Source organism: Orycteropus afer, unplaced genomic scaffold, assembly GCF_000298275.1.
Source record: "Orycteropus afer afer isolate SDZICR_OR568_19922 unplaced genomic scaffold, OryAfe1.0 scaffold00056, whole genome shotgun sequence".
Lineage (NCBI taxonomy): Eukaryota > Metazoa > Chordata > Mammalia > Tubulidentata > Orycteropodidae > Orycteropus > Orycteropus afer.
The window spans coordinates 5293377-5316164 of record NW_006921643.1 but is presented as its reverse complement, the minus strand read 5'-3'; the positions used below and the strand labels follow the sequence as shown (position 1 = coordinate 5316164).

Sequence of the window (22788 nt, the reverse complement as noted above, 5' to 3'; positions counted from 1 at the left end):
TTCCCAGGGGATGTCTTCCTCAGCAGTGAAGAGCCTGGAAGGGTGAGGAAGAGCACAGGTTCCAGGGGTCTTAGTAGCTAAAGGTCCTACTCTCGTAGTCTTGAGGAGAGAACACAATTCTTACCCCATGATCTGGCTGCCCCCCACGCCCCGCCTTACAGAACCTCAATGTCCAGATATGCTCTGGATGCTGCCTGGCCCCCTGTAGTCCCCAACCCCCTCCCTATGGGGTGAGAAAGGCTGCTGAGACACCAGCAAGGGCACCATGTTGGAGGTGGCCCAGTACAGGAGGTCAGGGTTGAAGAGAGGCTTAAGTCTGCCTTCTCTGCCTTCCCAAGGGCCAGGGCCTACTCTCCAGCCCAGTGGGGCTGCCCTAACAGGATGTCCAAGGAGCTCAGAACCACCTCCTCTGCTGAGCAAATAGGGTAATTGGGGACATCGTATGACGGAGAGCTTGTTTGGGCCCTGTCAGATCTTCTGGACAGCTGGGTCCACAGCACTCTCTTGACAGATTCTCTGGTAGGTGAGTGAGGAGTGAGGGGAACTTGGTGAGGGCACCTTAGGCTCTGGGCAGATCTCGGGGAAGAGGGGAGGGAGGCTAGTTATCAACTTCAGTTTTGTAGCCCAAGTCTAGGGCCCTGGCAAGGTGCCAAAGCTGCCCCATTCCCATGGCATCTGGTGGTATGGATGGAGATCAGAGGGAGGTGATTGGCCTCCTCACAAACAACGTAAAGTTCAGCATCCTCAGCTCTTCTGCCCCAGGCTGACAAGGACCACTGCCTCTGGTCTCTGGCTCCAGATCTGCAGCTCCGTCCTGAGCCACAATCTCTCCCATGTTAGGAGTCCAGGTCTTTCAAAGGCCCTCCACTCAACAATGTGTTAGTGAGAGGCTATGCCCCCTTCATATCCACCTCTTGGTGGTGGGTTAGTTTGGTCTGGACTGCCAGACACAACTATGGCTCTTGCCCTCAGCTAGCCTTCCTGGCCCTACCCTTTACACACTGCCATGCCCTCTCCCCCCATCCTAAATCTCAGGAGACAGACCCAACAGAACTCTAGGGAGTTCTCAGCCTGGACTTAGCCCTCATCCTTTCCCTCCTTCCTCTAAGAGGCTCCTGCTTTAGTATTACAGACCCTGGGAACATGTCAGCCTTGAAAATGCTCTGAGCTCTTTGGTACAAATCTACTAGAAACTCACAGGGACGGTCTAGCCCTGCAGCCCTTTCTCCTTGCCCTTTTCAGGTCTCTTCTCTTCCCTGGGTCCAGGGCCATGGGGGCCCAGGGCTCCAGCACTAGAGTTCAGTGTGAGAAAGAGAATGATAGGATCTCTGGGCTTTTAGAGGCCCCTGCTGGCAAGGCCGCATACCTCAGACCCCTTAAATCTGAGAGGAGCAGACACAGGAGGTCTGCTCCTGAGCCACTGAGAAGATGGTATTGCTGCCCCCCCTATTTCTACCCCTGGCCAGGGCCACTAGGGTTCATTGCTTAGAACTTGAACTTGGTACCCACTACCCTCCCCAACTCAGTCCCCTCTGGGTCAGGCCCAGCCTGGCTCCTGGAACCAACTTTCCTAACTCCCTTTCTCAGCCCTCAGGGGAGGAGGGGCCTCCCTGGTGGGGACTTCGGACAATAAGATGAGCAGCCCCTGCGGGGGGGGCAAGAGGCCAGATGCTCAATGCTGTGCTGGAGAAGGGCAGGGTGGGAAGGGGGGGCAGGGCAGAGCCCAGAGGCCTTTCTGGGGGTGGGCAAGCTGGGAGGGAAGGGGGGCAGGCCAATTGGGGTTCCTGATGACACCTGAATGAAATAAAAAAGAAAAGCATTTAGGAAACGGAACTCACGTCTTACCATTTGTGCTGTTTGTTTACTTTTTATTTTGATTTTTTTGCATTTCCGCTTAGCTTGGATAATGAAACTAGACTGGTCAGTTTCATTCCAGTTTCTATAAAAATCAGTTTTCCTTCCTGGTTTTCTTACACTTGTTGTCGTGTATTGGTTCAGAGCCCTGCAGGGAGTGTTGGAAAGCAGGCACACTCCGCCCCTCCTGTTTTTCTGGAATCCAGAACCAAAAGAAACAGTGTCACTGATACTGAATTTTGTTTTAAAAAAAGAAAACTCAGGGGGATTTGAAAATGGGGATCCAAATCAAGGTGACTGTCTTCTGTCTGGGCCAGACAGAGGCCTCTGCACTTCCTCTTGCTGCTTTCTCCTCTTCTCTCCGTGTTTTTGTAGAGCACGGTTGGTGCGTGACTCTTGGGGACTGGTTCAGGGGATGATGACAGAACAAGACTCTCTTTCCGGCCCTGTGCACATACCAGTGGCATGCCTCCCTTTCCCATTGGCTCATCCTCCCCACCCCTTGTGTCCCTGCACCACCACCCCCGCTGTGTCCAGGTGGTTCCCAACCCATACCCATCTGCCTATTCATCCTCACCACATCTCCAGCCGCACCCGTCATGAGGTCAGAGACCCTTCACCCTTCCAGTGCCCGGGGGCACACCCTCATCCTCATCCTCTCCTTCCCCCGGGTGAGGGCAGCACACATGGCATTATCCCCAGGCTACCAAATGGAGAAACTGAGGCCCAGGAGGTGGGGTGGGGAAATGGAGAGGTAGAGGGCCTGACCTCTCTGTCACCCCAGATGCAGCCCGTGGGCCCTCCTCTCTGCCCCTCTCACCCCTGCTCTTCTCCAGCCCTGGGTACAGACCTTCCCAGAGTCACAGCTGATGACTTGGTGGGAAGGGCTGGGAAGGCTGTTATCTGCTGCTCCTTCTAATCTGTCCTCTGTGCCCCTGAAACTCGGAGAGTAAATCCCCATTTGAGTGGGAACCCACCAACCACCACCCACCCAATCACACTGAGTTCAGACACCTGTCCTGGTTTCTAGACTAATGTACCCTGTACCCTTTAACCCTGATTTTGAGTGCAGGTTAAAGAAACTGTAGACATCCCCCTCCCCCAACCCTTCTCCAGGGAAGCCCCAGCCTCCAGGATGTGGCTCCTCCTCAACAAGCAAGGCTAAGGAGAGAGATAGGAGTGTCCAGGAGCCCCTGCAAGGAGCCAGTGCCCCAAAGAGCTGCCTTGGGTGTCCTCCCACATACATTGCGCCTCTTCTTTTGTTCATTGGGTGGGGAACATGCTTTCCCAAGGCAGGTAGGTTAGAAACATAATTTTGCACTACTCCAGGGGGCATAATTCAAGTTGTAGACTGTGTCGACGATGCCACCTGGAGTTGTGCAACTCAGTGGCCATGAAAGACTTGAGGATGCAGTTGCATAGACCAAGCTGGATGTGGGATCAGGGATGTGTTTAGTTATCACTGGTTTCCAAGACCCATTCAGCAGTGGGAATAAATTTCACCCTTGTTACCCACTGCCCCCTGTATAACCCTATTCTCTCTCTTAAACACACACACACATTCATTCACATACACACACAGACTTTCTTGTTTTCCAAAAGCTGGGCTAAGCTCAGATTGGACACAGACACATCTCTTTCTTGTTCCTTTATGGATTCCAAGGGTCATTTGGGCAACTTCCTGGGTCTTTATCCTCTCTCCCCAAAGGTGCTTCTACTTGAAAAAAAAAATCACTTCTCCCCTGTTAGCCCCCATCCCAAATGGACACCAATTTTGGAGAGCCAAGGAAGAAGAGTTGAGCTTGGCTGGAGTCAGTTGGGAAGCCTCACCCACTCCCTCCATTTTCTTGGGCTGGGATGATTAGGAACCAGGCCCAGGGATCCAGAGAAGGATGTATTGCCAAGGGGCTGGAGGTAGCCTTTTTCTCCAAGCCATCACGCCCACCAGGACGAGTATGCATCTACCTCACTGGCAGCCATGGGCATACTTCCCAGCCCTCCAGCAGCTCCCATTGGCCAGATACACTCCTACCAGTAGCAAGAACAGCTTCCTGCTTCCTCTGAGGGAGATTCATTCCATCAAGGCCCAGAGAAACTCCAGCTCTACGCTCACTTCCCACACCCATTCTTCACTGCTCCGGGTGAGGTTTGAGGGCCACAGGGTTTTCATGAGTATCTATCACAGGCAATGCCACCACCCACTCCAAGCCCAAGGGACTTGCTGATGGTCAGTGTACACTAGAGTGCTACAAGAGGTAGAGCACACTCACCTCTTGAGGAAGTTGAGATTGATCAATATTGTACAGTAGCCTATTGTTGAGGAGACACTGGTCAAACCCAGAAGAGGTGATAGACTTACCTGATTTCCTAAGGAAGAAAGGGCAGGGGCAAGATAGATTCATCTTTGAGAGAGCGAGTTGTTTGTGTGAGGATGGCAGTCTGGCCCTGCCTGTTTCTCCTTAGGTATCTGGCCTTGTTGGGCTTCGGAAGCAAGTGCAAGGCTGGACGTGTCTCCCAGAAATCTGGAGACTGGGGATCACTTGAGGGGAAGAGTGGCAGCCAGAAAGCAGAAGGAAGTGCACCTTTAGGAGGAAGATAAGACAGGGAGATAGGAGCAGGTGGTGCAGTAGGGGAGGCAAGGTGGGAGAATGAGACCAGGCCAGAGCGAGGCAGTGAAGGAGAAACAAGTCACAGGGAAAGGACAGGGTTTCCATTAGGCCCCCGACACGGAACGGGCTCCGAGTGTCCCCAGTGAGCCTGCTCCAGCTCTATTATGATTCTTGCCCCCTGAGGCCAGATACTGCACACCTGGCCTCAGGAAGGCCAACTTGGGGATGCTGGTCATTCAGGCTCTTCTCCAATCTCCCTTTTTTCCCACTAAGCTTTTCCCATGTGTATTACTCTAGAGCAGACTTCCCCAAACTGCATTCTACAAGGTTTCCTCAAAAAAAACAATTTCCATGGTCAAATAAATTTGGGAAATACTGGAAAGTTTAGCTATTTCCATCTGCAAAACTCTTCATAGCCTTTCCTGTGCTGATAGATACTGCAACTCTGCAAAGAGCTTTGGGAATGGATTTCCTAAACTTATTTGGCCACAGAACCCTCTTTGAGAGACTAGATAAGACATCACCAAGGTCACTTTTGTCACAGGCACACAATCTGGGAACAACATTCTGGAGTTCTCCTGTGAGCTTTCTGGGGGCTGTTTCATGGATGACAGCACCTGCCAAGGGCCCTGGGGAGAATCATTTTGTAGGGACTGAAAGGAGTGGCTCCCTATAACAGTACTCCTCGAGTCTCCCAGCACCCTGCCAGTGGATTGCCTGGTACCAAGGGGCTACAGTTCTGGCTTCATGGGGCACCAGGCAGGTAAGAAGGAAAGTTTCAACAACCATTAGGACTATAAGTCAGTAACTTCCCAGCTTTCCCCCACCCCACTTCCCTCAATCATCCTCCTCCCTACCCTTCCCCCACCCTCCCCACCACCCACGGAGCCACATCTATTAGAGAGATTTTTTTTAATGAGATTTCAGAGCCCTCCACCCAGCCCTGACTCCAGCCCCTTCAGCTACAAGTGTGACCCCAAATGCCTGACTTGATTTTTCTCATTCATCACTGTGCACTTTGATTTCTAACCTTAGCCTCGCGGGTGATGCCAGTTTGTTCTGTGATTTTTCCCCTTTTCCTTCTCCAGATGTCCAAACGGATTCTTCGGACAGAGATGTTTGGAGAAACTGCCTTTGCGATTGTACATGCCAGATCCTAAGCAAAGTATGTTTGAAGATACAAACACAAGTCCCTGCTCCTTAGAAAGCTTCCGGGTGCAGTCCCCACCTCCCCTCCCGATGTAGGGCGTAGGGCCAGGGGTGTTGGTTGTTTTGATCTTTGGCTGTTTTGTTTTGTTTCTCTTTTTTCTTTTTTGTATTTTGGCTTGTTAGTTCTTTTGTTTTGTTTTGTTTTGTTTTGTTTTGCTTTGTTTTTCATTTTTGGCCTAATCCTTGGGTTTAAAGTTCAGGGCTGCAGGTAAGGGGCAGAGTGGCAAGGCCAGTACAAATGGTAACGGTGGCAAGGAACCCAGCTGGCATTGGCAGGAGCCTGTGCCGGGGTGTTGCAATGCCTGTGTCTTGCTATCCTGGCTCTCTCTTTCTGGTTTTCTTTCTTTTGGTAGGTGTCCTGTGGGATACACCGGGGACAGGTGTCAGCAGTTCGCAATGGTCAACTTCTCCAGTATGTCTCTTTCTTCTATTTCTTCTCTTCCCTGGTGACTGACAGTCTCCCCCTGTGGGAGGGATGGGGCCTTGCTTAGAGAGACTAGGGAAGGCTGTGGGGGTGTCCTGGGCTCCTCTCAGTCCTCGATGCACACCAGAAGCCTGTGCAGAGGAGACCAATACACCCCCTGCCACCCCTACCTCCCCACGTCGGCTGTACTGCTGGGCTCTGTAATGCTAGATTCTCTCTACAGCCAGCCAGAGCTACACTTGGGCCTTTTACCACCTCTGGGGTCAGGCAGCCTGGCCAGAATGGAAAGAGGCATTTGCAGAGCCTCCAGCTACCTCTGAAGCCCTGTTTGACGGTGTCAGGCTGCCAGTGGGGCCTGCAATGACTGTATGCATGAGTGTGTTGGTGTGTCTGAGCACAAAAGAACGTTCTCAAAAAGCCTGTCTTCCAGTCTGACCAGAGTTTGTTTTGTTTTGGGGTGGAGGGGGCATTGAGGGAGAGGAGACCCAGTGTTATTGTTTCATGGATGCCAAAGACCAGGGAAATGTATGTGGCTACAGGATGGGGTAGAGTAGAGGGTTGCTGCAGATGCTAAAAGACAGAAGGAATGAGGACTCAAGGCGTAATTGGGGGCATTTAACTACTAACCAGAAGTCTGGTGGTTCAAACCCACCATCTGCTCCTCGGAAGGAAGATTAGGCAATCTACTTCCACAGTGATACTGCCTCAGAAACCTAAGGAGGGGTTGCTATGAGTCGGCTCCGACTCAACAGCAGTGAGCTTTTCTCCAGGACCTCTCTGGTTTTAATCCCCATCCAGGACTGTAGTCCTTTCCTTTTTTACTACAGAGGTTGGAGCTTTCTGGTTTGCAAAGTTTGGTTTAAAAAAAAAAAAAAATGTGAGCCTTGTGCCCCAAGGATGCAGCCGTAATTATGAAATGTTTATTTGGAACCTGAGAGCAGTTCCTTCAAGTACCGCCAGGTGGAGGTGGAGCAGAGCAAAAAGCTACTGGTTAACCTTGGACTCTGTTTGGGGCCCAGTGGTCTATTGACCTGCAGGGCCCGTTCCTGGTCATCCCATCCCATCCTGCAGGACAGACTAAACCACTTCCCAGCCCTCCCTCCACCTCCTCCAGAGGAGCACAGCTAGGTCCTGTGAGGAGTTAGGAACTGGAGTGTGATGGGGCCTGGGCTTTGGGAGGTAGAACTCAGGAACATGCCCAGGGTAGGGCCAGGGGGCCATTAAGGTAGGCCTTGAGGAAAAAGGGTTTTGGGGTTTGGGTCTCAGGATGGAGAAATGAACCTTCCCAGTCCTCCTCAGACCATAACACAAAGGCCCAAAAATGCCCCCACACACACACACACAGGAACCCAGAGGCCAAAGCTTGGAGAAGAAAGTAGAGACCCCAGTGAGGATGAGGACCTATTAGCCTAGATGGCCGACTGTCTTGATAAGAGTGTGGGAGGCAGCACCTCCCCAGGCCTTTCTGGTCTGAGGCCAGTGAACACAACCAGGTGCAGAGAGGAAGGCTTCAGGGGTAAAGGCAGAGTCTATGGACAGGCATATGGCCCAACAGAATTCTCCAGAGCCCAAGCTCTAGGAAGAATTGCAGAGTCAGATCCAGCCTCATGTAGAGGACTGTAGAGCAGGAGGGGCCTAAGGAGGGTCAGGGTAGCAAGGCAGAGAACAAGGATCAGGGAAAGAGGCAATGGTAGGCATATTCTCTTTCACCCTTAGGCCCTCAGCCTCCCTGACTTATGGGATTGTTCTGGACAGGGACTCCCAGCCCCTCTGGAACTCAGTTGTTGTCCAAGGCTTCTCTGGCAGCTGGGCTTCTTCAGCTTTCAGCTGAGATCGGTTGAAAGGGTCAGCTGGGCTGCAGGCCCCCAGAAAGGAGCCTGGAAACGCGGTTCCTGACCTTGCTGCCTAGGGCTATCATTATTATTACTGTTAGTGTTTTGTAAAGGATAGTTCTTAAAAAGGCAGTACAAAGTGGCGGTTCGGTGTTCAGGCTTTAGATTCAGATCAACCTGCATAAAAATGCCAGCTGCTGCACTTACTAGTTCTGGGACCTCATTTAAACTCTGACTTTGTTTTCCCATCTGTAAAATAGGGATAATGATACTTAAGCTTATAGAGTTGCTGCAAGGAAATGAAATAACACACATGAAGGGCTTAGCAGAGAGCTGCCATTGTGGTTGGAGGAACGTATAGCACTTCTCCCAGCTACAAATGGCGATGGGGGGGGGGGGGCAGCATCAGTCCCCCAGAGCCTGACTCCCAGCACCCTGAGCAAAGTGTCTAAACAGGTTACCTTTGCAGAGATCAAACAGAGCCTGTGGCCAGAATAGCATTCTGAAGCTTCTCCTCTTTCTACTGACAGCCCTTCTACTCCAAGAGGCCAGGCTCATCCATCTTTACACACTGCCCAATGCAAATAGCATACATGCCTGTACACATACACACACACAAGCACCTTGTCCAAGCATCCTGTGACTGTGTGTCATGGGACAATGTCCAGGATGAAGAACTTGCATATTGTCTCATAAGCCTTGGGAGTCCAGCGTTTAGCTTGCCATGGTTACTGGTCAGTATGCAAATTTCTGCCTAATAGGACCTGCCAGCCCCATTCTAGCCAAGTAGTAGCCAATGAACATGATGAGTGAGAGAGTGCTGGGGGGGAGGGGGACAGACATAGCTGGATGCCCCTCAGAATCCACCTCCCTGCTTCCCAGTGAGAGGGCAGCAGACTACTACCATCCTGGTGGCTGGCCAATCCCTCAGTGGCATCACCAGTCACAACAGCCACTGCTGATCCACCCTAGAGAACACTGACTTTTAACTCAAAAAGAAGGCCAGTCAGGAGCCCCAGAAGCTGCCACTGCTACCATGTGATGCCCAGAGGGGTGACACAAAGGAAACCCTTTAAGGGCTTTGGGAACCCTGCTTAGTTATCCAGATGGTCATTGTCTTCTGTATAGCAGTCAGACCTGCCCAGAGACTCAATAGGTAGAAATAACTAACTGGAGCTTAACACTAGAAGACTGGAGGTTTCCAGTCTTCCTCCTGCTACCTTAGGAAAGTGTCCTAGCACTAGTGGGCCCCAGCTACCTTACCTAGTATAACAGCTTTATCCAGAAGTGGGCCCCAGAGCAGACCTATGAACTACAGTCCTCTTAGGCCCCCTAGTGTGACCAAGCTGAGCTGTTCACTCTCAGGGGAGCACAACTAGGCATTCAAACAATGTGAGCTCTCTCAAGCTGCCTGGAGGATCCCTGGGGCCACAGGATGTACTTACTGCTTAGTGAGAGCTGCCCCAAGGACCTTTAAAGTTTGTCAAGTTCATACTGTCTGCTCGGCACTACTGGCTAGCTCTGGGAGGCCCTAGGAAGGGTGGACCTAACTGTGCAAATGCTAACTTTCTCCTTTCTCCAAGCTGTAAGACAGCAAAGAAACCCAAAATTCACATTGACTGCCTAACCTCAGGCTGAACAGGAGTGCTGGTATGGTCTCTGCTTGGATCTGTGGGGCCTAAACTCCAGATCTTTCTCAATGTGCTTTCAGTCAGAGCCATCTTTATTCCCAATTCAGAGCCACTCCACTCTCCCACTCTTTTCCAAACGCAGAGACCTCTGGGATACCCATCAGAAACGGTGGAGAGATCAGGGATGCAGGGGAGAAGCACATTAGAACACAGAGTCCAGCTCCTCCCTCATCTAGCTGGGGCTTACTGTGCATATGGGGATGCCACACAGTGGGCATGTCTGGCTGCCAGGGCCTGAGCCTTGTGCTCTCCAGGCCTACTCACTTCTCTATGTGAGAAAACAGGGACTATGCTTTACCCGTATTCACCATCAAATTAGGGACTAAACTGAGTCAAGGCCTGCAGACAGGTGCTACATTAGAATGGTAGGGGAGCATTTGAAAACACTGTTGAGATTTCTGGGTTCCTGCCCCAGAGATGGTGATTCCATTCATTGAGACCATTCAGAAGACAGCCTGCTTTACAGCTCTCAGAGATCCCACGGCTAGGCTTGATCCCCATTTAACAGGTGAAGAGACTGAGACCAAGATTGATTGGATGTTGCTCAGGGTCCCACAGAGGGTCAGAGGCAGAGCTGATTCTTGGGCTTTGGTGGCATGGACCCTGAAAGCACATATTAACAATGTGGTTCCACTTCAAAGAGTGTGAGTTGTCGGCCATCTGAGGAGCACAGGTATTCTATAAAGAACCTGCTTGTCTCTTTCTCTGAGGGGCAGTTTACTTTTCCAAGTAGTGAAGTCAGGTGCAGACTCTGGCCTAGCTTCTGCAGACTTCTGGGGGGTTGGCAATGTCAAATGAAGTGGCCTGCCGCCTCTCCCCACTCCTGCTCCACCACAGAGCACTTCCCCACAAGCGCTAAGTCTCTGTGCCCAGGTTCCTAGTAGATGAGCAGGTCAGCTTAGACCTGTGGCACACCCTCATTCTGAACTTAGAAAATGCTGGTAAGAAAAGAAGCCCCAGCAAGGATACTGGGGAGGAGGGAAGGCACATAGGGCCTCTTGAGGGAGCCCTGGGCAAGTGGTCTCCGGGTAGGGCTTCAGAGTGCTGAAGGTCCTGGTACTGGAGCTAGAGGGGGAGGACGGGGGCTCCTCAGACCCTCACCCCCGCTGCCCTTTCCTCCCTGGGGACATTTGCCGACTGACTCTTCCACCTCTGCCTCCCCACCAGGTACTAACTCCCATAGCTCACCTCTAAAGAACCTGCCCTGCCTGATGACTCTAACATTTCCTCTCTCCACCCTCCTCAGGGGCTCCTGGGGACTGGGTGCCAGGGAAGGAGCTCAGGGGGCCGGGAGGGGATATCACTAACCTGCTTTCACCTCACAGGCTGGCTGCCGGTATCTGAAGAGTCCTGACCAACGTTTCTTTCTCTCTCTCTCTCTTTCTTTCTCTCTCTCTCTCTTTCCCACCCTCTGACCCTCCCCCATCTCTGTCTGACCCTCCTCTCCTCTGCACTGCCAGAGCACCTTGGATTTGAATTAAAGGGTACGGAACCTTTATGTATCACTCAGAGCCATCCACAAAGCCCCTCTCTACAGCCCCTGATACCATATGTGCTGGATGTCTTCTTTCCTTTCCAAAAACTTTCAAAGGGATGATTCCAAAAATCTCTCCTGGCCACATCAAGATGTGCTATCAGAAACTAGGTTGATTTGGGGGGTGGGGGTGGGAAATAAGAGAATCTCACAAAGAACACATACCCTGGGGTGCAGATTGTGTCCCCAGTGTGCAGTAGTACCCCTTCTACAGGTCCCCGAGGGGAGGGCCCCTCCTGAACTGTGTGCAGCCCAGGGGGGCTGACCAGACAAGAGCCAGGAATGGTGTTAACAGTGAAAAGCCTATGTCTGGAAGCCCCAGAAGCCTGGTTTGGAGAGTTGTGTAGAGAGGCATCCCTTTCAATTTGACTTCAACCCTCTTTCTTTTCACCATTTCCATTTCCATTGCTTTTCATTCTGCACCAGGCTAGTGGCTGATAACTCCCTGTCTGTCTGCCTCCTGTCCTGTGTCTGCCAAGCTTTGCCATCTGCTTGAGGCTGTCACCCCCTCCATGATCAGTCTCACAATGGCACTCACGTGCAACTGTGGGCAAGACCAAGGGATGGCGTTAGGCAGGGCTGGCCTCCAGTGCCTGTCCACACCCCAGCCCCCCCAGCCCCCCCATCCAGCTTAGAACTTTACCTCCTTCCCTCTGCTACCCTCTGGCCCGTGGAAGACTCCTTGGGCTAGAAGGGACTTTGATGAGGTCAGTCTTTCCAACTCTCTAGCTTTGTGCTGGGAGGCTCCACCCTGGCCTCAAGTGTCCAGACATATCATAGCAGGAGAGATGTAGGAGCTCAGAGGAGCTGAGGCTTCTTCAGGGAGACATGGTGGGGAGCTACAGTGATGAGAAGGCTGTCCTGTGGCAGGTTTCAGGAGGTCTTAGTTCCCCCACCACCCAGTGCCTATCAACTGTTCTCAGTAAAAGATAAGAGTTGTGTGTAAGAGTGTGTCCATCTATCTCTGATGACAGTCATGGGGTGGACAGAAGAGGACCGAGTCTGTGTGGTATCTGTGATTGGGGCGGGTGTAGGTCTATGTGTGTGTGTCATGTGTACTCTGTCAGTGTCCAGAAGTAAAAAGGTATCTGTCTTATTAGGTCTTTCAGTGCAGGAGGGGAAGATGTGTAGGGGCGAGGTAAAACATCTTTGTGCAGTTGGAACCTGGAGTGTGCAGAGGTGCGTCTGTGAGTACATGTAGGTATGCATCTGTATCTCTAAGGGTGGTCTGAATTCACTCCTCAACTCCACAAATAACTACTGAACAGTAGAATTCACCAGACTCTGGGGACATAGCTCACAGAGTCTCTGCCATAAACCAACAGGAAAGCTATCAGGTGGTGATAAGTGCTAAAGAGAAAATAAGATAGGTTAACAGGGTAATGCCTGCCTGGAGTGGGCAGCTACTTTAGCTAAGTGTTCAGGGAAGGCTGATGAGGTGACATTGGGCTTGCACCCTGATGAAAAGTAGCCAGCCCTGCAAACAGCAGGGAGGGTGGGGGGTGCGATTTGCAGCAAGGGCACAGCAAGTGTAATGCTGATGTGGTCTTATTCAGTGGATGGAAAGCTGCAGGGTGTCTGTAGCACAGGGAGCATGAGAGAGAGAGAGAGAGGACTACAAGCTGAGATCCAAAGGGAAGCAGGCCCAGGATGTCAGGAACCTCAGAGCCTGAGTAAGGCTTTGGGTTTGATTCTAGTTGCAGTGGTTATTAGATTTGACTTTGGGGTAGAGATTAAACAGTGGTGTGAGGAGAAGGGCAGGAGTAGAACCAGAGAGACCAGTTAGAAGGCTGCTGCAGCCACCCATGTGAGGGTTGGCATCATCTTAGATTAGTTGGAAGTGGTAGAAATGATAAGAAGTGGTCAGGTTGAGGATCTTTTGGGGTGGTAGAGCTGAGAGGACTTGCTGGTAGATGGCGTATCAGGGTTGGTGGGAAAAAAGGGAGTAATGGAGAATGATTCCAGAGTTTGAACCTGAGCAACAGGAAAGTGGTGCTGCCACCAATGAGATGGGAAGCCTAAGAGGACAGGTTTGAAGAGAAGGTAAGAGGTCAATGATTCTCTTTGGCCATGACCCTTGAATGCATGAGGCACAAGCTCCAGGAGAAGGAAGTCAGGGCAGACAATGTAAATTTGAGAGTCAACTACATATAGATGGTATTGGACATCTGGATCAGGATGAGATCACTGAAGGAGAGAGGGCAGATGGAGAAGTCAAAGCACCCTAGGCCCTACTATATCCACACAGGTAGAAGAAGAGGAGAAGTCCCTGGGTGGTGTGAACGGTTAAAGCACTCAGCTGCTAACCAAAAGGTTGGAGGGTGGAGTCCACCCAGAGGTGCCTAAGAAGAAAGGTCTAGCAATCTCCTTCCAAAACGTCAGCCATTGAAAACCCAGTGGAGTACAATTCTGCTCCAATATACGAGGTTACCATGAGTTGGAGTTGGCAACTGGTTAGAGGAGGAGGAGGCAACAACAGATAGAGAAAGATTAGCAAATAAAGTTGGAGGAAGTCCAGGAGAAAGTGGGCATCCAGAAGCCAGGGGGAGTGTGGCCCCAGAAGGAAGGAGTCAGCTGAGGGAAAAACTGTGACCACTGGACTTGACACCAGGGCTGTTTGTGGTAACCATGACCAGAGTGGTCTCAGAGGAGTGATGGAGACAGATCTCTAGAGAGGACTGAGGGGTGAATGGGGAAAATGGAGCTAGAGCTGGGGATCTGCGGAGAGGCGTGTTTGTTTAAGTCACCATACAATTCTGTCAGTGGGCACGACAGTATGTGTATGTGTACCTGTTACTGGAGTGTGTAGTTCTGTGTGTGCATGTGTGCATGTTCCTCTGGACACACGTATCAGTGTATCTTTGTGAAGGAGTCTGTCTGTGCATCAGATAGGTATATGTGTGTCTGGAGGCTCTGTGCCCCTGATCTATACCTTTGCCACAAAAGATGCTGCAAGCCCAAGAGGTTAAGGATGTTTCTCAGGACTCTGTCAAGGATTTCAGGTCCAGTCTCTACTTATCCCTAAGTTGTAAGAAGGGGAGCAGTATGGAAGGGACAGCCAGCAGGTGAGGAAGGGGTAGGGTTTCTGGGCTGAAGGCCTTGAATGTGGTTACTGCTATCACTTTTTCCCTTTTCTCTCTCCTACCTTTCTCTGTTCTAGCAGGGTAGGGGTTGCCCCACCAAGTAATAGGGGATAGAGATAGGCTGGTCTTTTTAATGGCTTTGAGGCCCAGCCTAGCTCAGCTCCTCAGAAAGGTTGGGGCTGCTCCTTGTGCACAAGGGCTGCCCAGGAATTCAGGTAGGCTGTGCTGCCACTCACTGGCTTCTCACAGGCAGAGACAGTGAGGGCTGGTGTGGGCCAGGCCACAACCTGAGCCAGAAGCAAAGGCCTTTCTCCCTGCTCCCTCCCCACGGCCCTCGCATCCCTTCTAATAAGGCCTCTCTGTCTGATCTGCCACCAGCCAAGACAAACCTCTCTCTACCTTCTTGGGGAAGCTGAGCCAGATGTCTGAGTCAGGCCTTTGCCCAGAGTTTATGTGTTAACTGGCTTCAGGAACAACTCCTATCAAAGTTCTTTGCAGCCACCAGGCCATAGTGGACAGGGTCGCTGGCCACGCTGGGCTGCCTCCCCTGCCTATGGCCTTGGGAACCATCCTACCCCGTCCCATCCTCCTGCATTTTCCACTCATGTGGGAAGGGGAAAGGGTTGGGAAGGGAAACTCATGAGGTAGTTGTGTGTGACCAGATCCTTGTGGGGAGGGGGGGTGAGAATGGCGGGAGGTGGGGTAAGCAGAAGGCAATCCAGGAGATGGTAGCAGGGAGGGGACTGGCTGGAGATGGAAGGATTGGAGAAGCGCTATCAGGGCCTGAGCTTGAGGGAGCCTGGGGCTTAGTGGGAGGTCTCTGCATCACTGTCCACATGGGGTCTATATCCTGCCCTGCCCCTCACATCTTTTCTACCTCTGCAGAAGCCGAGGAGCTGTACCAGAAGCGGGTCCTGACTATCACTGGCATCTGTGTGGCTCTGCTGGTCGTGGGCATTGTCTGTGTGGTAGCCTACTGTAAGACCAAGTGAGTGTCAAGCATGTAGGCCAAGCCGGGGCCGGGGGGGGGGGGTGCCTCCAAGATTGTTTTTGTGAGAACAGGCTCTCCTTCCCCACCCACTCTGTCTAAACTCGGCCCCCTACACCCTCCTAAGCCCCAGCTGCCCCTTCAGGGGCCTCTGCAGCTGAGCATGAGGCCAAAGGGCTAAGCCAAGAAGTAGGAGCAGTTAGAGGGTGGAGAAACAGGCTCTAAAGAATGGAACAAAGAATGATCATGAGCACAGGCTTTGGAAGACGTCAGATCTGGGTTCAAATCCAGCTCTGCCATTTCTGAGCAAGTTGGTGACCCTCTCTGAGCCTTAATGGCCTCATCTGTAAAACAGGAATGGTCCTAGTATATCCCTCAAAGGTGAGGGCTTGAGTAGGAGTGTGTAGCTGACCCCTAAGTTCCTGACACAGGCACCAGGGTGGGTGAGGAGGGGCTGCAGAGAGGAAGGCTACATCCCTAGGGAAGAAAAGAGACCTCAAGACACAGCCTGACCCCACACTGGGAGCATTCTAGACACTAGCACATAGAAGATGGGGCTGGCCACCTCTGTGCAGAGATGTGGGGGCAGATCCTCAGGGCAAGGAAGATAAATGGACAGGAAGGGGAGCTTCAGATAGAACAGTGCAAGCTAAGAGACAAACAGACCAGTCAGGTGTGTTCCCTGAGCATAAGCACCCAGACTAGTTGGAGCAAAGGGCTGTAGTCGGGGGGGGGGGGGAGCATAAGTCTAAAAAGACAGCTGGGCCCAGATGGCATCATAGGGCCTCAAATGCCAGATGAGGTAGTCTGGGTTTATCCTGCAGATGGTGGGGAGCAAACAAAGGTGGTAGAATGATGAGGGCATAAATATGATAGGCTTATCAAATCCATTCATATCTGGGACAAGGGTCTAGGCTGAGCCCCCTGGGTCTGGATATCTGCTGCTTCTATATGTGAAATCTAAGACTCCACCTCCTAAGACAAGAAAGGCCAACAGGGGGCCAGTGGAGGGAGTTGGAGCTCAGGGAACCCCGTCTCTTTAGACTGGGACCAAATGGGAAAATTGAGAACAAGAATTGGAAAGAAAGCAAGCCTCCCACTTGCTTGACTCCCACTATTTTACTCATTTCTTCAACAAACATTCATTCAATGCCTGCTGGACACCAGACACTATGCCAAGCACATAATCAAGTGCCTACAAGTGTGGCCAGTGCTTTGAGTGACAGGTCCAGTGTCATGGGGCACATTCAGGGGCACCTAGCCTCGGCTAGGGAACAAGAAGGGTCTGCATAAGGATTTAGCATTTAGACTGAGACATGAGCAGAGGTGGGCAGATAAAAAGGAGGAAGAGGGGTCCAGGAAGATGGATCAGAGTGTGCAAACGCTCAGAAATAGCCCTCCAAGCATGCAGCAAGCTGGAGTGAGAAGATGACAGTGAGAGAGAGGGCGGGAAAGAGAAGCAGGATACTGAGGGCCAATGAAGGGCTTTAAACAGTGGAGTGACATGATCAGATTTGTGAATGAAACAGATTTATTGAGCACTTACTATGTGCCAATATAAAGCAGTCCCACAGCCATGACTACCTAACCACAGCGCCCTCTTTTTTCTCTTCGTAGTGCTTTACTGAGAGTATTCCTTTCATTTATTTGTTTACATGTTTATTGTTTGTCTCTCCTACTGGCCTGCAAGCACCAGGAGGGCAAGACCCTTGGCTGTCTTATTCCCTGCTGTATACCCAGTGTCCAAAACAGTGTCTGGCACATGGTAAAAGCCAGCACTGTGCTAGAATATTTCATATACTTCTAATCTTCAATGTCTCTATCATCTCATTTTACAGATAAGGAAATGAAGCAAAGAGAGCTTAAGTAACTTGCCCAGGGTTACAAACCTAGAAAGGAGTGGAGCCCTACTCTCTCAGCAGAGCTGATACTCAGTATCACTACACTCAGGCCCTGCTGATTACAGGGTGTTTGATGGTGTCAGGGAAGACTGGGAGGGTCCTGGCTGAGTGCAGCTTGAGCATGGGCCGAGTGGTAACAGTAGACTGCCACAGCAGTCCAGGGCAGAGGTCAGGAAGGCTAACAAGTTCATACATTGTGTTGGAGGCTAGGAGGGCATGCCAGACTAACCCACCCTCCCCTGCACAGAAAACAGCGGAAGCAGATGCACAACCACCTCCGGCAGAATATGTGCCCAGCCCACCAGAACCGGAGCTTGGCCAACGGGCCCAGCCATCCCCGGCTGGACCCTGAGGAGATCCAGATGGCGGATGTGAGTGGTATCCCCAGACCCCTCTGGGCCCTCACTAGACAGCTAGCCTTTTCATGCTCCCTGCTAGAGTGGGCCAGGGCAGGTGCCCACCCAGCCCATGATCAGCCCTGCCTGCCAGATACTGCCTCTCTTGGGTGACTGGCCTTGGTTTGTCTACTTCCTTAAAGAAAAGAGGGGAGTTTGATCTGCTGGGGCCATCGCTGCCCCAACAGTGAGTCACTTCTCATCCAGAGGACCCCTTCCCAACCTAGTACTCAGGGCCCACACTTCCCTATCCCCGCCCACCTCCAAGAGATGTCCATCACTAACTCCTGCCCACCCCTCTGTTCCAGTATATCTCCAAGAATGTGCCAGCCACAGACCATGTCATCCGGAGAGAAACTGAAACCACCTTCTCTGGGAGCCACTCCTGTTCTCCTTCTCATCACTGCTCCACAGCCACCCCCACCTCCAGCCACAGGTGGGCACCCACCAAAGCCCTACCATGCATGGTGATTCCTGTATGCATATTCACCTGTACATATCACATACTTGCCTAAGTACACATACACAAACTGGGCTCTATATTGAGGTCCCCTAAGCAGCCGCAGGAGGATAGAGGTGGGGCTTCAAAGCAGAATCCACAATCAAACATCCCTTCAGACCCTCAGGGGGCCTGATTCTCTATTCCAATTTAAACTAACCCCAGAAGAATAATTGTATCATTTAGCTACCACCTCTCCATTTAGTTTTCTTTTGGCCTCTCTTTATCTGGCATAAAGTGCCGCCTCATTCAAACATCCAGAGTTATTTGATAGCTGCCCCTGAGTTTGCCCACATGAATCATAGTCCACTTTAGCCTTCTCTCCAGAGATGAGAAACCCTGTCCACACAAGCACAGAGGCTGCTTATACAGCTCAAGAAATAAATGGGCTGGCCCTTTTCTTTCCTGGGCAGTCCATGGAATAGGCAGGCCCCCACATATTAGCCACTTGGGTTGGGCTCCCTGAGGTAAGTGGTTAAGAACAATGGGGGTGAAAAAATCCCATAAAAGGGGCCCTGGGATGAGGCTAAAGGGAAGCTGATTGGAGCGAGGAATGGAAGCAGCGTCTGCACATCACAGCCCATCCCTCCATGGGACCCCAGCCCTTCTTCTCCCACAATCAGGATTAGGCATTTGTGATACCACAGGTCAGCCCAGAGGGGAGGAGGGCAATGAGCTGAGGAAACTTAGGATGGAATGAGGAGCCAGGGAAGGGGCGGCCAGGAGACCACGCCTGCTGGGCTTTCCTGCCCTTTCTAATACCTTGACTTGCCCCCACCTGGCTTCCCCAGACACGAGAGCCACACGTGGAGCCTGGAGCGTTCCGAGAGCCTGACCTCTGACTCACAGTCAGGCATCATGCTGTCATCAGTTGGCACCAGCAAGTGCAACAGCCCAGCATGCGTGGAGGCCCGGGCACGGCGGGCGGCAGCCTACAGCCTGGAGGAGCAGCGCAGGGTGGCCATGCCACCCTACCATGACTCCATAGACTCTCTGCGTGACTCCCCACACAGTGAGAGGTCAGTCCTTACCCCGTGGTCTTTCTTGGCCAGATAGGTGCACTGCTGACCCAAGTGGACACTTAGGGTACCTTGGAGACACTCCAAAGAGCCCCATCCTATTTTTCAGATGGACAAACAAGGTCCCAGAGAGGTTAAATGATGTGCATAAGGCCAGACTGGATACATTCTGGGCCACTGAACCCTGGTATGGAGTGACTATATAATGTAATTGTCCTACTGGGATATTTTAGAGTAGAATGAGATGTTATTAGTAATTTTACTGGAACAAATGGACATATGGCTGCCCTATCCTGATGTCACCTAGAGGCCTAGTATCCCAGCAAGAACAGAATGACACCAAGATTATGCAGATGCCGGTAGGGGAAAGGATTTGACCAGTGCAGGATGGCATGAGCCAGAGTGATTGCAGGCCCAGCAGCATTAGCAACAAGACCCCCCCACCTCCCCAGGTCAAGGTGCTGTCAGGTCCCTAAGCAGTGGATGCAGTGAGAATCAGGAAACTCCTCTTCTTCCCTGACTGCTAGCTAGGGGAAGAGAGTAATCACAGGGGGCCAGCCCTCAACCCTTGCTTAGCCCCAGAGTGGTCTTTGGCAAGTAGGGTCTGTGGGAAGAAATCAGAGGAGAGTAACAGTACTAGGCTAGGGAGGAAGGGGAGGAGCAGATGTTCTCCTGTTCTCGTCTCCGCCTACTTGATGCCAGGCCATGTGCTGGACAGGCCTGCGGGGGATCTAGACATGGTCTACTGGTTCCTGCTCCCAAGGAGCTCCCTGCCACTGCAGTTCACATCTATGGAAAAGTGCTAAGCACAGGATACCACTTCAAGGGATACCAGTCTGACTACAAGCTCTGACTATAGGAAGCAGCGAGGTTTTCCAAGACCCACCTTTCCAGGCCCAGCTTCACTACCTTCTATCTGTGTGATCTTAGGCAGGTTAATCCTCTCTGTACCTTCGTTTCCTCAGCTGTAGAACAGGGATAATACTCATCATTCCTGGTTATTGTGAAGGTCACCTGAGATAACGTACATAAAACTCTTAGCTCAGTGCCTGGCATGCACATGGTGCTCAGGAGATGTACCTATTGTTATCAATAATAAGCACAGCAATAAGACTTTTCAGTGCGTGAGTGGGAAAGTAAGAAGCAGAGAGATGGGGAAGAAAAATGTTACAGGCAATGGGAGGCAGTCTTAAAGCACTTATGAACGTGGCTAGTGAGGTGGGGGGGAGCCCTGGTGGTATAATGCCTAAGGCATTTAACTGCTAACCAGAAGTCTGGCAGTTCAAACCCACCAGCCACTCCTTGGAAGGAAGGTTGGGCAGTCTACTTCCATAGTGATACCACCTTGAAAACCCAAGGAAGGGTCGCTGTGAGTCAGATCCAACTTGAGGGTAGCACGTTGCATTTGCATTAGTGAGGTGAGGTGCCTGGGGCAGGATGGGATGTGGCAGAGCTGGACCTAAACAGGTAGCTGGGGCCAGATAGATGGCCAAGGGCCCTGGGCTTCTGCAGGAAGGGCCTCCTGAACACAGTTACAACTTTAAAAGTTTCGATCTGGGAACTACATTAAAAAAAAAAAAAAAAAAAAAAAATTGGAGGAGAGACCCTGGAGTGGGAGAATGATCAGATTGAGGCAACCAGACCCAGGGTCAAAGAGAGAGGGCATGGGTAGGACTTGGTGGTTATTTGGATGTGCATGTAGGAGAGGAAAGAGGGGTAGTCAGGTGATTCAGAGAAAGTAATGGGCCTCTGGGCTGGTTCCAGAGAGCAGTGAGGTGCCAGCTCTGAAGTTTGGAAGGAAGGCATGGAGATAGGTGGTCTCAATCCTGAGATGGACGGTGGTTGGGCAGGGGGCTGATGGGCTGAGGGGTGGGGTTGGGGTGGAGAGGAGGAAATAGAGAAAGAAAAAAGGTTCCCAGGACCCAGCCTGGGAAATATTAACAAGAGCAAACACTTGGAGGAGTTTGAATCTTTAGCCCCAGGCAGATTCACCTCAGTGGGATCTTGGTGACCATCAGCCCTAAACTGAAGACCTTTCCTGAGACAGGTTTTGGCTTGGTAATAGGAAGGAATATTTCCCTCACTAAAGCTATCATGCTGTGGGATGAATTGTCCCTGCGGGAGCAGTGAGTCCAGGTCAGGTCACTGAAGTAGGACTAGTGTTTTCTGGAATAAGGCAGTATGAGGCCTGGTTCCTGCCTGTCCTTGGTTGAAACCCCAGTTCTACTACTTCCTCACTCTGTGAACCCTGAGTAAGTGACTTAAATGTTTTGAGTCTCGGTTTCCTGGTGTGTAGTATAGGAACAATGGAAGGATCTGAATTACTGTATTAGTATTAGATGGTACCTGCAACCATACCCACAGCAAATGGCCAGTGAGACTTACTAAGGGTCAGGTACTAGGCTAAGATATATCCCACTGATATATTTGTGGAATGGTCCTAACACTATAAAATTAATTCTAAGGTACAAATAACAGATAAGGAACTTGAGGCTTGGAGAGGTTACCGCCATCATTCTTGCAGGTGGGATTCTGGGCAAGAACTTGTCTTCTGTCGGGGTCCGCCCCACTCGCTCCCACCTTCTGGCCTACAATTCTTCCTCTCCCTGCAGGTACGTGTCGGCCCTGACTACGCCCGCGCGCCTCTCTCCCGTGGACTTCCATTACTCGCTGGCCACGCAGGTGCCAACTTTCGAGATCACGTCCCCCAACTCGGCGCACGCTGTGTCGCTGCCTCCGGCCGCGCCCATCAGTTACCGCCTGGCGGAACAGCAGCCGCTGCTGCGGCACCCGGCGCCCCCAGGCCCCGGGCCCAGCGCAGACATGCAGCGTAGCTACGACAGCTATTACTACCCGGCGGTGCCGGGCCCGCGACGCGGAGCCTGCGCTCTCGGCGGCAGCCTGGGAAGCCTGCCTGCCAGCCCGTTCCGAATCCCGGAGGACGACGAGTACGAGACCACGCAGGAGTGCGCACCACCACCGCCACCACCGCGCGCGCATGGTGCGTCCCGCAGGACGTCCGCGGGGCCCCGGCGCTGGCGCCGCTCGCGCCTCAACGGGTTGGCGGCGCAGCGCGCACGCGCGGCGCGGGACTCGCTGTCGTTGAGCAGCGGCTCCGGCGGCGGCTCGGCCTCAGCCTCAGATGACGAAGCGGACGATGCAGACGGGGCACTGGCAGCAGAGAGCACGCCTTTCCTCGGCCTGCGCACGGCGCATGACACGCTGCGCTCGGACTCGCCGCCCCTGTGCCCTGCATCCGACAGCAGGACTTACTACTCCCTGGACAGCCACAGCACGCGGGCCAGCAGCAGACACAGCCGCGGGCCTCCCCCGCGAGGCAAGCAGGATTCGGCGCCCCTCTAGGGGGCCCCGCACGCCCGCCGCCCCTTCCGCCTCGCCTGCCCCACTGTCTTTAAGGAGAACAGAGACCACAGATTGGAGAGAGAAAGGAGGGAAAAAAAGAAATAAAAATATTTTTATTTTCTATAAAAGGAAAAAGTATAACAAAATGTTTTATTTTCATTTTAGCAAAAATTGTCTTATAATACTAGCTAACGGCAAAGACGTTTTTATAGGGAAACTATTTATATGTAACATCCTGATTTACAGCTTCGGGAAAAAAAAAGAAACAACAAAAAAAAAAGAGAGATGGGCCAATTTTTTGACTCTTTAATAGAAACCTATATTGTGGTGCCTTTTGCTGTACGCTAATCTGGAGCTCCTGGAGAGAAGAGTGGAGGTGGGGCTGTG

The 22788-nt window shown here is 51.9% G+C and overlaps 1 protein-coding gene across 1 annotated transcript in view; it reads left to right on the top strand.

Moving 5' to 3' along the window:
* The window catches only part of NRG2 (neuregulin 2), a 264101-nt gene extending 241700 nt beyond the window's left edge, over positions 1–22401 (top strand). The window contains exons 5-11 of the mRNA XM_007938981.2: positions 6026–6084; positions 11080–11103; positions 15122–15224; positions 17373–17496; positions 17829–17956; positions 18811–19038; positions 21651–22401. Of these exons, the coding sequence (XP_007937172.1) occupies positions 6026–6084; positions 11080–11103; positions 15122–15224; positions 17373–17496; positions 17829–17956; positions 18811–19038; positions 21651–22401 (1417 nt within the window). The remainder of the gene's footprint in view (positions 1–6025; positions 6085–11079; positions 11104–15121; positions 15225–17372; positions 17497–17828; positions 17957–18810; positions 19039–21650) is intronic.
* The last annotated feature ends 387 nt before the right edge of the window (positions 22402–22788 follow it).